The following is a 15,120-nucleotide window of genomic DNA, read 5'->3' on the forward strand; positions in this document are numbered from 1 at the left end:
TTAAAAGCCTTGTTTTCCTTGAACAAGAAATGTGGACAGCTCATTGAAATGTGCTTGTACAAACAGCAGTTGTAACAGTGTCCTGACTTAACTTGCCTGGCACAGATGTGGTATCAAGCATTCCAAAGAGGAAATAGTGAGGCAATAGCGAAGACTAAGTGAAGCAACAGTTGGCTTCAATTTCCAGTGTTATTTTAGCTCAGATCTGTTAGATGCAGGTTGTGGCAGGTATATAATTTTGGGGCCAGCATTGGTTAGCTTCTGCAAATTTGAGCCCTCCTTTATTCTAAACTTTCAGTGGAGAGAGTGAAGCTATTTTTAGAGATTGTTCAATATAGAAAACATATTGCATTTTAAGTTTTTAGGTGATCTACCACATCTTAATATTGTTAAGTAATATTGTTATTTATTACTTGAGCTCAGAACACCAGGATGTGAAGATATACAGAACAAGTTTTCTAAAATATCTCTTTTCAGTGAAACTGCAGCATTTAAAAACATTTCTCATTGGCACATGTCTGCCAGAAGACTTGCTTGTGTTGATCTTGGGCAGAATTTTAATAATTTAAACTCAATTTCTCCTCTTCTAGAGGCCCATGTTCCACAGGAGGCCAGCATATCCCCGAAGTAGGGTGGTGTTAGCCACAAAGGTGTATGGCCAGAGCTGCCTTGGCAGTTGTTCCATAATTGTCCTTTATGGGGTTTCTTCAGAAGCATCTAATTCTGGCCACTGTCTGTGAGAGGATATGGACCAGATGGAACATCAATCTAACCTAACATTACAAATCCTATGTATTGATTCAGTGCATCTCTTCAGAAGTATCTGTTAGCAGCATTCCTATGAGCTCTGGCCATAAACTAAAGCTTCCCCCAGTAGGGAGTTACACAGGGTCACCTGGAACCCACAGCTCCAACCCTAAAAATTCCAGAATCTCAAGGAATATAAAACCAAATCCCAGTTTATTAACAGTAATAGAGGAAAACAAATTAAAAAAACAAACAAACAAAAATCAGGCAAATCCCATACCCTGAAACTGGGCTCTTTTGTTAGGCTCTTTACTACAGGCCATTGCTTAACAAGAGCTTCCCCCACACTGATTTTCCCAGACATCTCTTTTAAGCTTAAACTAGTTGTTGAATGGCTGGGCTGTCACAGGGGTGTGTCATCTGGGCCAAATAGTCCACCATCTGTGCCAACTGCCTCATACAACCAATAAAATTGTTGCATGCAAATTAGCTATAGCGTAACGGTGGTGATAGGTTAAGTTACCTCTGCTATCATAATGGTCTAGGTTCTTGGTGTGGCATAGATACATGCCTTGCTGTCACACAGGTGTAATTTGTAAAGTAAAAAATGGTTGAGAACTTAAAAATTGGATGGCAACAGACCACAAATCCCAGTGATGATTGAACCTGCTGGTATGTTAAACAAAAAGAGCTCTCAACCATGCTTGTAGCTGTTTCCATTGCTTTACATTGACTCAACAGACATTTTAGGCTTCATAGTGACACAGAATCCAGCAATATTATTACATAGACTGTTATATAGATAGTGGAGAGGATTCCTAGACTGCACACCTGTTAAAAGAATAGCACTCTACTGCACTATTTATCTACCCTATTTGTATGAAATCTATCACCACAGCATCAGAAGAAGTCCTTATAGACATTAATATATTTATCTTTACAACACTCCCGTAGAGAAGTATTATCCTCATTTTACAGATGAGGAAACTGAGGCACAAAAATAAGGTAACTAGTCCAAGTTCATACACAAAAATCAGGAGTAGAGTCAGAAATTAAACCTAGATCTCTGGGTCTCAGTCCAGTACCCTAACCACAATAATTTAACACCCACAAATTCAATTGCCATTGGTAGTAGGTAGCAGGAAGGGGTAATGTATGACTCCTTGCACCAACTTTTATTAACCTGGCCCCATGACTGACTCACTCAAGAACATAAGACTTGAGTAGTATAATGTTTTAAATTTACTTTTAAAAAATAAATTGTTTTCAATCGTCTTATGATATAATTAACCAAAACTACATTTTTGCTTTCATTCATTCCGATGAAGTGAGCTGTAGCTCACGAAAGCTTATGCTCAAATAAATTGGTTAGTCTCTAAGGTGCCACAAGTACTCCTTTTATTTTTGCTTTCGATACCAGAGAGTAGTTTAATTACATAAACATTTATTTTGTAACTAGTATTAAATGCGACATATATTAGGTAAGGTTATTTTCTTGAAGGAGGGAAATGATATTATTTCCAACATTTGGTCTAAATAATGTACAGATCAAGAGTCTTGTTCATGAGACAATTTTTCATACTATTCCACAGAAACTGTATCTTCCTGTGGGAACAGTGACAGTACTTTGCATGTTATAGAGCATTTCATCAGAAGATTTGACTATGTTTTACAAATATTAATTAGTTATCACAGCTACCCAGTGATTTGGGTAAGTATTTTATACCCATTTTACATTTGGGTAAACTAAGCCACAGAAGAATGTATTGAATGCACAAGATCACACAATGAGTCAGTGGCACAACTGGGAGTAGGACCCAGGACTTTTCTTTAACTATTAGACAATACTCTGTCCCTTGGAAAATAGAGAAGATGGTGGACTGTACTTTTTCTCTTTGTCCCAGTAAATTTTATGCTTTGTTAATTCAGCTGTTTTTTCCCTCATGACCAAAGTTAACCTCCTAATTGTGCAATATGCCAGGCATAATTCCAGGAGTAGAGGAAGAGGGGTGCCAGCAGGGAACAGAGCAAACTAAAAGAGAAGAGGAGATACCTATGCAGTTATACATAAGGCAAATTTGTGAAGTCATATTTAAAAGAGATTGTCAACATTACAGCAGCCCAAATAAAAGGGTCACACAATCTGACAATGTGCATGCCTGTTTACGCCATAATTAATTACCATTATTAGGCCCTGATCCTGGAGCTCTTATGTGCACAAAACTCCCATTGAGGTAATTGGGGAATTTTATATGACTGAAGACTGCAGGATTGGGCCCTTCATGACTTGGGCTCAATTGTATCTTGAACCAATCATATGCAACACCAATTAGAACGCATGCTGTGGTCCTTTTTAAGACAATACTCCCATAAACATCAGAGGGAGTTCCATCTACGCAATGACTGTCAGATTGGGCCTATTGACTTCACCGGGAACTTTATGCATGTATTCAAGTACCTATATTGGTCTTCTGTATTTAGTACCAACTTCATCACCTACAAAATCACATACATATACCGTAGCTGGGTTAAGTAAAATAAACTGGGTGAAATTCACCCTGTGCACAGTGCTAGCATGAGTCCTATGTGTAAGTTAAACCTTCATACTTCCCTTTACACAGAGGTGAATTTCACCCAGAGAGTTTTTCTGGACTTTTGAGTTAGCAGTCCTGATAGAATAGATTTTTTTCCATTTAAAATTATTTCCTTCACCTTTTCTTTATTATAATCAGAATTTTTAAAACAACATGCAGAAGTGGCAGGGACAATATGGGTCAGAGAAAGAACAACAATTAAATAGGGTTAGCCAAGCTAGCCCGTTTTGTACTCAGAAGGATGTTAGAAGCAATTTGCTTTATTCCTATCTGTAGCTGCTGGTATAGGATTTATATTTGTTGTCTGGGCTGGAGTTGATGAAGATTGGAGAAACAGAAGCATTCAGAATTTGGTGATCTAGCTTTGCTATTGGGATTTATGTACCAACAAGGATCAAAATCATACATGAAAGAAATCTGAATAAAACAGACGGTTTGAGTTACAGACTTTAGTAAATGAACAGTGTAGGGTCTTCAGATACCTGTATCACACATCCAGAGACTTACGGGAGCCAAGGACTAATTTAGTCTACCTGAGTTTTGAATTTTTGAGTCGTTCACTATCTGTGACTTGTTCTAGAGCTTGGATGGAGGACTGAAAACATCTCCGTTTACAATTTACATAGTTAGGATGATTGAATAGCAGATTGATTAGGAGTCTGGGAGCCAGGAGCTCCTAAAGTTTAATACCACCTGTGCAACTAACTCACTGTATGGCTTGGGGTAATTTCTTACATGTCAGTTTCCCATCTGTAAACTGGGATAGTAATACTGATCTTTCAATATGTGGCCTGATTCTCCACTGCCCTGTACCTTGTATAACCATTTATACCTGTGCAAATGTGAATGTAAAATGGTCATTCTGATTTAGCGGCATTTTACATCGATTTTCCACAGGTGTAAATGACTATACCAGGTGCAAAATAGTGGAAAATCAAGCCTGTAAAGTGCTTTGTAAATGTTAAATATTAAATTAAATACTAAATATCAGTTGAGCCAGATCCTTACAGTGTAAATCAGTATAACTCCACTGAAGTTAATGAAGCTATGCTGATTTACACCAGCTGAGGATCAGGGTGTTCCCCAGTGCCTCTGTAGTACAACAACATGTTTTTAAGTTTACTTACAGTTAACACATTCATTGACAAAACTGATATTTTCACAGTTTTCTATTCTTTATTCCAAGAAAGGAGGCTGGATACATATGGAAATAATGTTAGTAGTAGTAATTTGATCACATTTTTCTAGTTACGTGAAAACATTGCCCAAAACAAGAATGGATTAAGGCAGGAAGATTCCAAGTGGAGGGGCCTAAGTTTATAGAAAGAATCTATAAACATAGGCCCCTCCACTTGGAATCTTCCTGCCAGACTTCTAGGATGGCCTCTTGTTTTCACCCACACCTGAGTCCTAGCTCTTTCTGGCAAGTAGGTAGCTCAGCCCAAACTCCCATTCAGCCTTGTGCTGCATCACAGCCTGATGCTCTCCCTCTGAATCACTCATGTTTCCTGTCCCTGGATCTAAAGCATTCTTCCGAAAGCTTCCCCGTCCAAAATGTTTTGAAAGTCCTAACTCCATATATCTCACTTCAGACAGGGAGTGAAATTCTCCCTTATGGAGAGGACCATCAAAAGGCCTGTGCATATCCGAAGCCCCATTTTGAGGATTTAAATGGGATATAAGTGATGCATAGGCCATGGGTTGGCTTTCTGCATAGGACTGAATAAACCACTGGTTTTTGTTAGTTCATTTCTGTTATTATTGTCTAGAGATGGAGACAATTTCCACTTCATTTCTTTTTTAAGAAAAAATTGGTGACTTGAATGAAGTGTCACATAATAGGATGCATTCATGAGATAAATATGCAGTGTTTTTTGAACATTCCTGTTTTATGTTTCTCTGATATGCTCCCTACTGAAAACTGTCTTGTCCTTGTTTTGCAGGTTGGATCTATGACATCACACAAAAATATGATTTTTCTTTTTACATATGTGGTTTGCTTTACATGGTAGGAATAATCTTTTTACTCATCCAACCTTGTATTCAAAAGAAACAATCAAAAGACAAACCCACTGAAAGCACAAAAGTATAGTTCAATTTATGGAATGTTTTGAAAAGAATATATTGGGTTCATGTCTCTGTTATATAGCAGTATAAAATTGTTATTCTTACAAGACCAACTGCATTGAAGAGCATCACAGTGAATAATGAATGAGCTGCAAAGTGCTGATATTAAATAATTAGTGGAAATGTGCTTGTAAAAGCAAGTTGACTGTCATACTTATGATTCTTTGCTTAGAACTGTCTCTTTAACAAATACAGACGTTAAGAGCTTTCCAGATGTAATATTGCTATTTTTACATTTGGTCAGTGGTTGAAACATTAGTTCTGATTCGCAAAAAGAAAAGGAGGACTTGTGGCACCTTAGAGACTAACAAATTTATTTGAGCATAAGCTTTTGTGAGCTACAGCTTCACTGATGAAGTGAGCTGTAGCTCACGAAAGCTTATGCTCAAATAAATTTGTTAGTCTCTAAGGTGCCACAAGTCCTCCTTTTCTTTTTGTGAATACAGACTAACACGGCTGCTACTCTGAAACTAGTTCTGATTCTTAACTCATGTACAACAGTTTTACACTGATGAAACTATTGACTGCAATGCAGTTATTGCTGATTTACACTGCTGTGAGAAAAGAATCAAGCCTCACATGAATACTTTCCTACTCTTATATTCCAGCTGATCAGAAATTTGTTGTTAAGCACAAGCAAATGGCTACATTTCTCATCCAGCTACACAAGTGTGTCACTACAATACTAATGATAATTCAAGGATACACATAATTTAATATATTTAAAAGAATGTTTCTGTGATATAAAATTGAAGATATCTTATATTTTTCTGAAAACACTCTCCAGTCCAAAGAACTCTTTTTGATGTTTTGATTGCAGAACAAATTATCTATTCTCAGCTCATAAGAGAAATGATAAATGAGGTACTTAAATATATTCTGATACCAAACAGCACTGAAATACAACAAACAAAAACTGGGGAAGGATGGGGCATATTAATGGGGTTCTGCAGCAGAAAGGACAGGCAGCAAAACTAGACAATTTATTGCAAGAGTCTATAAGAAAAGTTAATGCATTCAGGTAGAGTTTATGGGCCGCCCAATTCTGATCTCAATGCAGCCAGAGTCAACTTCAGTAGTTACTCCCAATTTATATTGGTGCCACTGAGAACAAAATCTGGCCTTTCCTATGATTCTAGTTTTGTTTGAATCAGTTTTACACCTGTAACTACATTGGGCCAGACCCAATATACATTGTCATAGGTCCATTGAAGTGGATTTCCATCAACTAATTATCAGGCCCATTGACATCAATGGAGTTATTCCGGATTTACATCAGTGAGAGATCAAAATCAGGTCCTGTGTGCTTACAGCAACGTTCTGGAAGACTGAACTTGGCCCTACTCTGGTTGCATTTTATCACCATACAGAAAGGGCAGGTCTACACTATGGGGGAAAGTTGATCTAAGCTATGCAATTTGAGTTATGTTAGTAGCGTAACTCAAGTCGAGGTGGCTTAGATCTACTTATCGCAGGGTCCACACTAGGCTATGTCATCTCCCATTGACTCCCCTTACTCTTCTCGTTCTGGTGGAGTACTGGAGTTGACGGGAGAGCGATCTGCGGTCAATTTAGTGGGTCTTCACTTGACCTGCTAAATCGACCCCCGGTAGCTCAATCGTCGAAATGTCAATCTGCTGGTAAGTGGAGACAAGTCAAAGAATTTGCCTATGTGCAGAACAATCCCTTTAATAACTTCCTGTAGCTGATTTGTTGTAAGGGATGTCCGAGATCTAAGACAGTTACCAATATTATGTTATGGCATGTTATGTATAGTTTCCTAAGCCTGATGCTTTGCAGGTGAAACATCTTGCCAAGGATTTTCCAGACTGGAGGGTGCTTCCAGAAAAAGTTTGAAGTTCCTGGCTACCTTACTTGTTTACACAGTTTGAAACTGTAAAACATTTTTTATTGCAGCCCTTCCTCAGTAATTAATTATTTAACCTAAATAACCAATTTCTCAGGGATAGAACTTGAGAATATTGGGTGAAGCTGGCCAAAGTATGCATTTAGGTTTAGAAACAGTTGCATGGAAGACAGCATGATATTTTATTGAAATTTATTTCACCACAAAAGTTATTAAATTACGACTAATTGTGTTGCAACGTAAGAGCACAACATTCACTATGTAAAACTGATCAAATTTTTTCAGTGTTGTTTACTTGCTGTAAAATTAGCTATGTAATGCAAAGCATGGAAAAGAGAAGTGTTTTAACTATTTAAGTGCATTGCCTTGTTTTTCTGACAATATCAAATAACAGAGGGACAATACAGAATGTTTTGTATGGTGCTACATTAATATTTTCCATGCTTTGAGAGACACAACTTGTGATGTAGTGCCTATATTAACTACAAAGTGTCATTTTATTTTCTGGGTTTAAGCTTTATAAAGGTTATTTTTTGTCATAAATGAGGTTTCTGCTTTAGTATTGATTTATGCTGCTGGAATCTATTGAAAACAATTTGTGGTATCCATATAAACAGAACAAATAAGGGGAAGTTATGAGACCAACATCAATTCTTTAAGTGCAGGTTCAATGTCTTGTTTAGTGTGAATGCTGCTGATAGCTTATTTTAATCAAAGTGACTTATTTTGTTGGGTTACTATATATATGGAAATGGTGATCTTCCATCAATTTCCTTCTTTTTTTTTTTTTAAAGATATGTGTCTTTTATACTTCAAACTTCACTTTTCCATTTGTCCAAATTGTTTTTATTTCCATATGACTGTAATGAATTAAATGTTGTTCTTTTAAGATATGTGCATATGTCTTTCTATAGAGCTTCTTCTTCTTTTTGGGATAACTAGATCATGTAATGAGAATAAACTTTATATTATAAAATATTTCAATATTTTTTCCTTTTTTAATTATGCACTTTTTCATTTTAAAAGTAAAAGATACTCCTGCAAAGTAAGGGCTAAATGATTCTCCTCACCTCTGCAGAGGGGACAGAAACCTGGTTGGTCCAGGAAGTGGGGAGATAGCCATTCTTGGCATCATCTCCCTCTCAATCCAGCATAATTACCAATTTAAATTAATGCTGAATTTAGGTGGCTTCTCCTTTCATAATCTGAAAGGCCCCCTGAGCAGATTCTGGGAGCAGAAACTGCCAAGGAAATCCAGGGAAATCTAAATCCACTAAGCTTTCATGAAGGTGAGGAAAGAGGCTCCATTGTCGAGTAGCTATGCTCGCTATGCATTGCAGTTCTTTATAAATTCCTTTTTTATTTTAGAGTTGCCCTTTGAGTGTTTTATTCTCTAAGGACTGGAATCTTGTAAACATAGTATCTTTAAATAAAATCACATAAGTCCTGATCCTACACATTTATGGACACAATGAATTTATAAATGTAAGTAGTCCCAGTGATTTAAAGTGAACCACTCATATGGATAAAGTTAAGAATATGCTTCAGTGTTTGAAAGGTTCAGGGACTTCTTCCGAATGCTCTTTACTATTAGCAAAATATTTAGGGGATATCTGTATATAATTCCAGTGCAAAGTAAATTTACTCCGATTAGCACATTTCTTCCAAAATTTAAAGTACTACTAGAATGACATTCAGAAAAAAATATGAAATAAGAGAAAATATATTTTGGACTATCTGAATAAACCATTTTGTAGAATCTACACTTTTATTTCTTAATTAACAATTTACAGTAGATTTACAAACTGCATTTTTAATACTTGACATTTAAACCAGTTTTTAAAAATCATGGGCCAGCATTGACAATAATGGAGCTATGCAGATTTGCACCACTTGAGAATCTGGCCCAAAGAGAATATGGCATTTGTTCTAAAGTAAAGTAACTGAAGATCATCACAAAAAGGGAAAATATTCCTCTGGCAAACTGTTGGCAAGTAAATAGCTTTATAGCATGAATATGGTCACATTTATCTATGAAGTCCAAGGGTATACCATACATTGCATGTTTTACAAAGATTAGAAACTTCCATAGAATATATATTTAATACCATTTCACTTTGAATGGTGACCTTGGCGAAGGGGGAAAATGGTGAAAAATTGGCACTAGATACAAAGAATCACAACTTATTTTATGTTTAATATAATGATAATACAAGGCTCCATCAATAAAAAAATAACACACCACCCTGTAAAATTAGAGAAGTTAAAGATCAAAACTTGTCTAACTGCCTTTCATGCTACTGTAATTAGCACCTTAGTTTGATCATTACACTTAGTTTGATCATTTACCAGTGCATCAGTCACCCTGGTGGCCATACTCAGATTATTGTATAAATTGTTAGTGGCATTTGGTCAGGATTAAGTTCCTTATATCTATTCTTACTATAACCAAAATATACATGGCTCTACTAAAACATTTCAAATAACCAGCTACATATTTAAGGGTCCAATCCCAGTAACCCTGTCTCACAAGCGTAGTCCTTACTCATACAATAAGACAACAATAAGTAAGTCTTGGTTTCAATAAGACTACTTTTGTGAATAAGGACCATTTGCATTATAAAAGTTTGTGTTATAAATAAACTAGGTCACCTTGAGCATTTTGGCTTTACTTGGGTGCCTAAAGCTAATCACCTAAATCCATATTTAGGCACCTAAACAAAATGATCTGATTTTCAGAGGTACTGAATACTATGAACTCACATCAACATCAGCTCAACATATAAAATAAATCAGGCCACTTTTTAGTGAATTCAGGTGACTAACTTTAGGCATTCCAGTGCAACCATGTTGGCCTTAATTTTGTGATGTTATCATTAGTACAGTGCCAAATCCTGCAGGCCTTTCTCAGGAAGACTAACTGAAGTTTGTGGGAGTTTAGCTGAGTAAATCATGCAGCTTTTACGCCATTTTATGGAAAAAATGCAAGCATTGGTATTAATGCTCAATATTTAAACCTAGTCAATAACACATGGTAGACATTAATTAATAATTTAAAGATAGTAATACTTGACCTCTGGATTGTTGACGTTAATGTTGTAATTAACAACAATTAAGATGAAATTCTAAGCTATGTAAAATATTTTTTAATGGATTTGTCAGCTCTGTTTGGTAGGAACATTATTGATGTGCTACAATGCAAAGAGCCAATAGTAAATATTATTTTATAATTGAAAATATACTTAAGTGAATGTAGAACTCAAAGGTACCAGAGTCACAACACAGGCAACTCTAGTCCATTATCATCAGAAGTTCCTGCATAGACAGAAGCAGTGAAAATTTCACCCATATACCATCCTTCCAGTGTTCCCAAACCATGACCTGAAGTAGCTGTCTAAAAGGAAAAGGGTAATTTGGTATACATACCCATTCAGTTCTTGGTCTCTAATGACGTTTCCCCTTAGTGACAGAGTGCTGATTTGCTTATTTGTTTGAATTTTAGATATCTAGACTACAGAAGACGTTCACTAATTTTAAATTCATTTTAATGTAGTTCAAATTTTGGACCCAAGATACATACTGGTCACCTTTTAACATTTCACATTTGCCATGGTGGCCAGTAAACAGTCAGCATTTACCAATGGTTTCTAAACAATAAGAACTGACATACCACATTTCTCCCTATTTCTTAGCAAATAACTGTGGCAACATTATGATATCTGTTGTCAAATGCTGACTGTTCGAATGGTAACCACTGTATATGTAAACTTATTATATCTCAGAGTCAAGAAGTTCAAGGGAGCTTGAACCTTTTCTATTGCTGGTGGTAGCTGGGAGCCTGATTAATAAGATTCCAGTCTATAAAAGGTAATGTTGTTTATGTATTGCTTCCATTATGCTTTACGTCTACTGTTTTAATACTCTAATTTTTTTCAGTAAAAGTAACCAATTATAATGTAATATACAAGTCCGCACTTGCAACTTTTGCCCATAATGAAAAAGCATGCTGCTTTATTTAGTCTTTGAATCATCTTGTTTCTGCCTCCTTCTTCGGAGCTGCAGCTGAAGCTGAAGCTTGTTTGTGAAGAAGAACTGCTTCCAACCCACTTCCTCTGCCAGTGCTCTCATTTCAGGGGTAATTGTACCACACAAATTCTGCACAATTTTCTCCCACAGTGTGTCAGAGTTGCATATCTATTTATAAGAGAAAGTAGGCAGGGTTAATCTGGTTTAAACAAACATAGCCAGACATATTCAATGTTTACTGACCATTTTGTTTGCAAAAACCCGGCATAGGGCAACTCAGCCCACTATATATTAAGTTAGCTTTATATATAAGAATGTGATCTTTTGGGAAAAAAATCCCACAGACCTTCTTTGGGTAAATTTACAATAACTTCAGTACAAGTTTTGCCCAAGTAAGGACTGAGTCCAGGTTGTAGGATTTGACCCTTGTTATATGTCTTTGTTGGTCTTGTACATGGTATTATATATTCTGTAAATTATTGTCATGGTTTCTTTCAATATACTGGAGAAAATATTTTCTCCATCTGTTGTGACAAAGAGGACACATAGGGCCACACTGTCCGCTGATATATATTGGCACAGCTCCACTGAAATCCATGGAGCTGTGCCGGTCTATACCAGAAAATTTGGCCCATGTTATTTACAAATCATATCACAAATATATATACATGTGTTTGTGGTAAAGAAAAAGGGCCAAATCTATTTATTTGTGGTGTTATACTATCAGACTCTCTGGATTTACATCAGATTAATTTGGCCCAATGGCCCTATGCAACTGAAAGAAGCTTTCACAAGAATTGTGAGCTATTCAGTTCTGGAGATGGGTTGTGATTCCTGGGTGATGCTTCCCACTTTTGAATGACTGCATAAATAGAATGGTGTGGAAACAATCATATAGGCCATTATAGCATAAGCAAAAAGAGTAAATGAAGGTTTTTTTCAGGTATGATACAACCATCATAAAAGAGTAATTATTAGGAAGACTGGGTGCATCAGTATAATCATTATATCCAATCTTTAAAATACGTGATCCTGGAAGATACTGAATCTGATTCTCTCCTCACATAAGTTTTACAATGAGTTTATTGGTACAACCCCTCTGTAGTCAATGGAATTGCACTGATGTAATACTACAATTTGGTTCCAATATCTGTTCCACTGCTGAGCAGTGGTGGTTATATTACCAGCATATTATATGCTGGGTTGTCTGACCAAAATAGGAAGACAGGGATCATGGGAAATACTGCTTCAAATATTGCTGAAAGAAGAAAAAGGGATGAATTTTAAAAGCTTTCCTAAAATTTCTGATTGTTATATTTCTCTGTTCTGTTGTGCCTAGAAAATTGGTAATTGTATTAAATTGAAAATATTGGAGACAATATTTTTAGTACTTCATACACAATATTAAAACATACAGTGCAAATCTCAATTCAATATTATTGTTTTCTTCTTTCAGTCATAGTGGATTTCAGAATATATAACACAACAGCCAGCTTTCAGTGTTAGAAACTTTGGTGAGATTATGCTCTCTATTACAGTGGCTTAAATTGGAAGTAACTCCCCAGAACTCATGGATTTACACTAGTTTTACACCAGTGTAAGTGTGAGCAAATCAGACTCTATAGTTACAGAACATCAGAAATGTTTATCTTCAGGTTTACATCGTGGATATAGCCCCCTCTGGTGGTTATTTTAGTTCATAGAAAGATAAGTAACAATTTTTACAATTAAAATAATTGCCTTTATAGAACCATTTAAAATCCACAAACAAGGTAAATCTAAGAAATCTACTGAGACTGTGATGGAAAATACCATGTTATGTATTTCAGTAAACACTGATATTTTGAAAAACTCGCAGTGCTTGAGTGGTGGTGTTCAGATTACGGCAACTGCAGTCATTCCTTACTTGATTTTATAAAACAGCTTCTTTCACACTGTCTTTGTTTTAAAATATTACACAGTGAAAATACAAAAGTAAAAATACTTTGAAACTGGCATTGGAATAAACCTAGATACTAAATTCTGGACAGAAAAACCATGATGAGATTTATGCTTAGAATTACCTGGTGAGAAAAGAAATAAACATGTGAGTATGCAAGCAAATAAAAGTGAACATATTTAAAAGTGTAAGAATATTTTTGCTGATAATCTGGGTCTTTGGCAAGAACAGGAAATAGAAGGTGGACTGTAGTAATAATGGGATGGAGGGCAAAAGATGGCACACAGCAAGAGCCACCAGTAACAAAACTGGATATTATATAGGAGTCTTTGCAGGATACTTGTGGCCATGATACTTAGCCAGAATATTTGGTAAGGGCTGGAAATGAGAGGACGCAGCTACCTATTTCTTTAATTTATCTTGGAAAGGAAGAAAAAAAGCTCTGGGTTGATAATTTGGTAATGAAAAAGGGCCCTGCTGTGTCCTGCAAGGATCCATGGTTGGGAAAGAAATGATAAATAATTTACTACAATCTCACAGAAATAGCAGTCTTTTCATTCCCTTGAACACAAAGACTGCTCCAGTTTAGTGCTCATGGTCAATGTTTCCTCTTCAGAGAAAATGAGGGGCAGAGTCATGGCACTGCCCGAGCCCTAATCATTGGGCCCAGTGATCAGGACAGTGTACAGTGTGCCCAGCAGGGGTAGTCAATAGGCAGACTGTGAGCCAAATCCAGACCGCCAGATGCTTTGAACAGACCCCAACATCTTTTTATTTATTGCTTATTATCATCGTTATTTTTTATTATTTTCTCTGGAGTCTGGATCTTGACTATACCTTGACCAAGAAATTTGGACCGTGACCAAAAGGAAAAAAAAAATTGACTATCCCTGGTCACCCAGTTCAAATATGGCACAGCAGCCATGTTCACCCTCCACTCCTGGAGGCACTGTATGTACATGAGGCAAAAGCCTCCAGAAGCTTTGGTTGGGCTGGTGAGTCTATTCCATTGCCTCTATTGCATGCTTTGCTTTACTGTCATAACTGAGCCCAATGTCCACAAGAATATTAGCATAGTTTAGAAATATTATTTCTCCTCAGTTGAGATTCTGAGTATCCAAAAGGGAAAAAAGAAAGGTTTACTTTGTAAAAGAAAAGACCTAAATACTATTTGATTATATGGTCAATATTACATCATGCACTCACTGCCAGAGTGCCCATTCATGTCAGTTCACAGTGTTGCAGAGACTCATCCTCTTTACCCTCTTGTGTCCTGCATCTGCAATGGTCTGCCACCTCAATGGCCTAACCCTCTGGCCAGGTCAGCTCTTAGTCCAGTCTCCTTCCGGGGTTAGGAGAAACCATATTAAACGTGAAATCAAAATAACCACATGGATGTTAAAGTCCATAACAAACACTAGTCCTTCATAGCGACCCAAGGCCAATGTTGTCAAGGCTAGGCCCCTGGCTAAGCCAGGTTTCTTGGGTTAGGACACTGAAGATTATCTGGCTGCAGACTGGCCCAATAAAACTAGTCAGTCCAAGCCAGCTGACCCTGTCCTGGCTTCATTCAGAACTGGTTCCTAGTAAAAGCTGCCAGCCCTTTTCATCTGGCCTACTGGGCTTTGATTGGCTCCTGCCTGCTCCCAGCCCTTCTAGGTACCGGAGGACCAACTCTCACTGGTTCTGTTTGCAGCTGATCAAGAGACACCTCTCTATGCAACCTCTGGAGGTCTGAAGTCACTGCTCTTCCCTTCCAGCAGGGTACCTTCTTATGGCAGGATGTGCCAAGTTGGTGGGGCCTCTGGCAGGGGCAGCGA

The 15,120-nt window shown here is 36.9% G+C and overlaps 2 protein-coding genes across 4 annotated transcripts in view; one reads left to right on the forward strand and one right to left on the reverse strand.

Annotated features, from left to right (window-relative positions):
- SLC16A14 (solute carrier family 16 member 14) overlaps positions 1–8,313 on the forward strand; it is a 29,323-nt gene extending 21,010 nt beyond the window's left edge. Inside the window, exon 5 of the mRNA XM_007054990.4 lies at positions 5,285–8,313. Within this exon, the coding sequence (XP_007055052.1) occupies positions 5,285–5,433 (149 nt within the window). The 3' untranslated portion in view covers positions 5,434–8,313. The remainder of the gene's footprint in view (positions 1–5,284) is intronic.
- Positions 8,314–9,084: 771 nt separating this feature from the next.
- The window catches only part of FBXO36 (F-box protein 36), a 72,981-nt gene continuing 66,945 nt past the window's right edge, over positions 9,085–15,120 (reverse strand). For all 3 annotated transcript variants that reach the window (XM_007055039.4, XM_043521921.1, XM_043521920.1), the window contains one exon: positions 9,085–11,529. In XM_007055039.4, coding sequence (XP_007055101.1) covers positions 11,347–11,529 — 183 coding nt within the window. In that variant the 3' untranslated portion in view covers positions 9,085–11,346. The remainder of the gene's footprint in view (positions 11,530–15,120) is intronic.

The sequence above is a fragment of the Chelonia mydas genome, chromosome 9, assembly GCF_015237465.2.
Source record: "Chelonia mydas isolate rCheMyd1 chromosome 9, rCheMyd1.pri.v2, whole genome shotgun sequence".
Classification (NCBI taxonomy): domain Eukaryota; kingdom Metazoa; phylum Chordata; order Testudines; family Cheloniidae; genus Chelonia; species Chelonia mydas.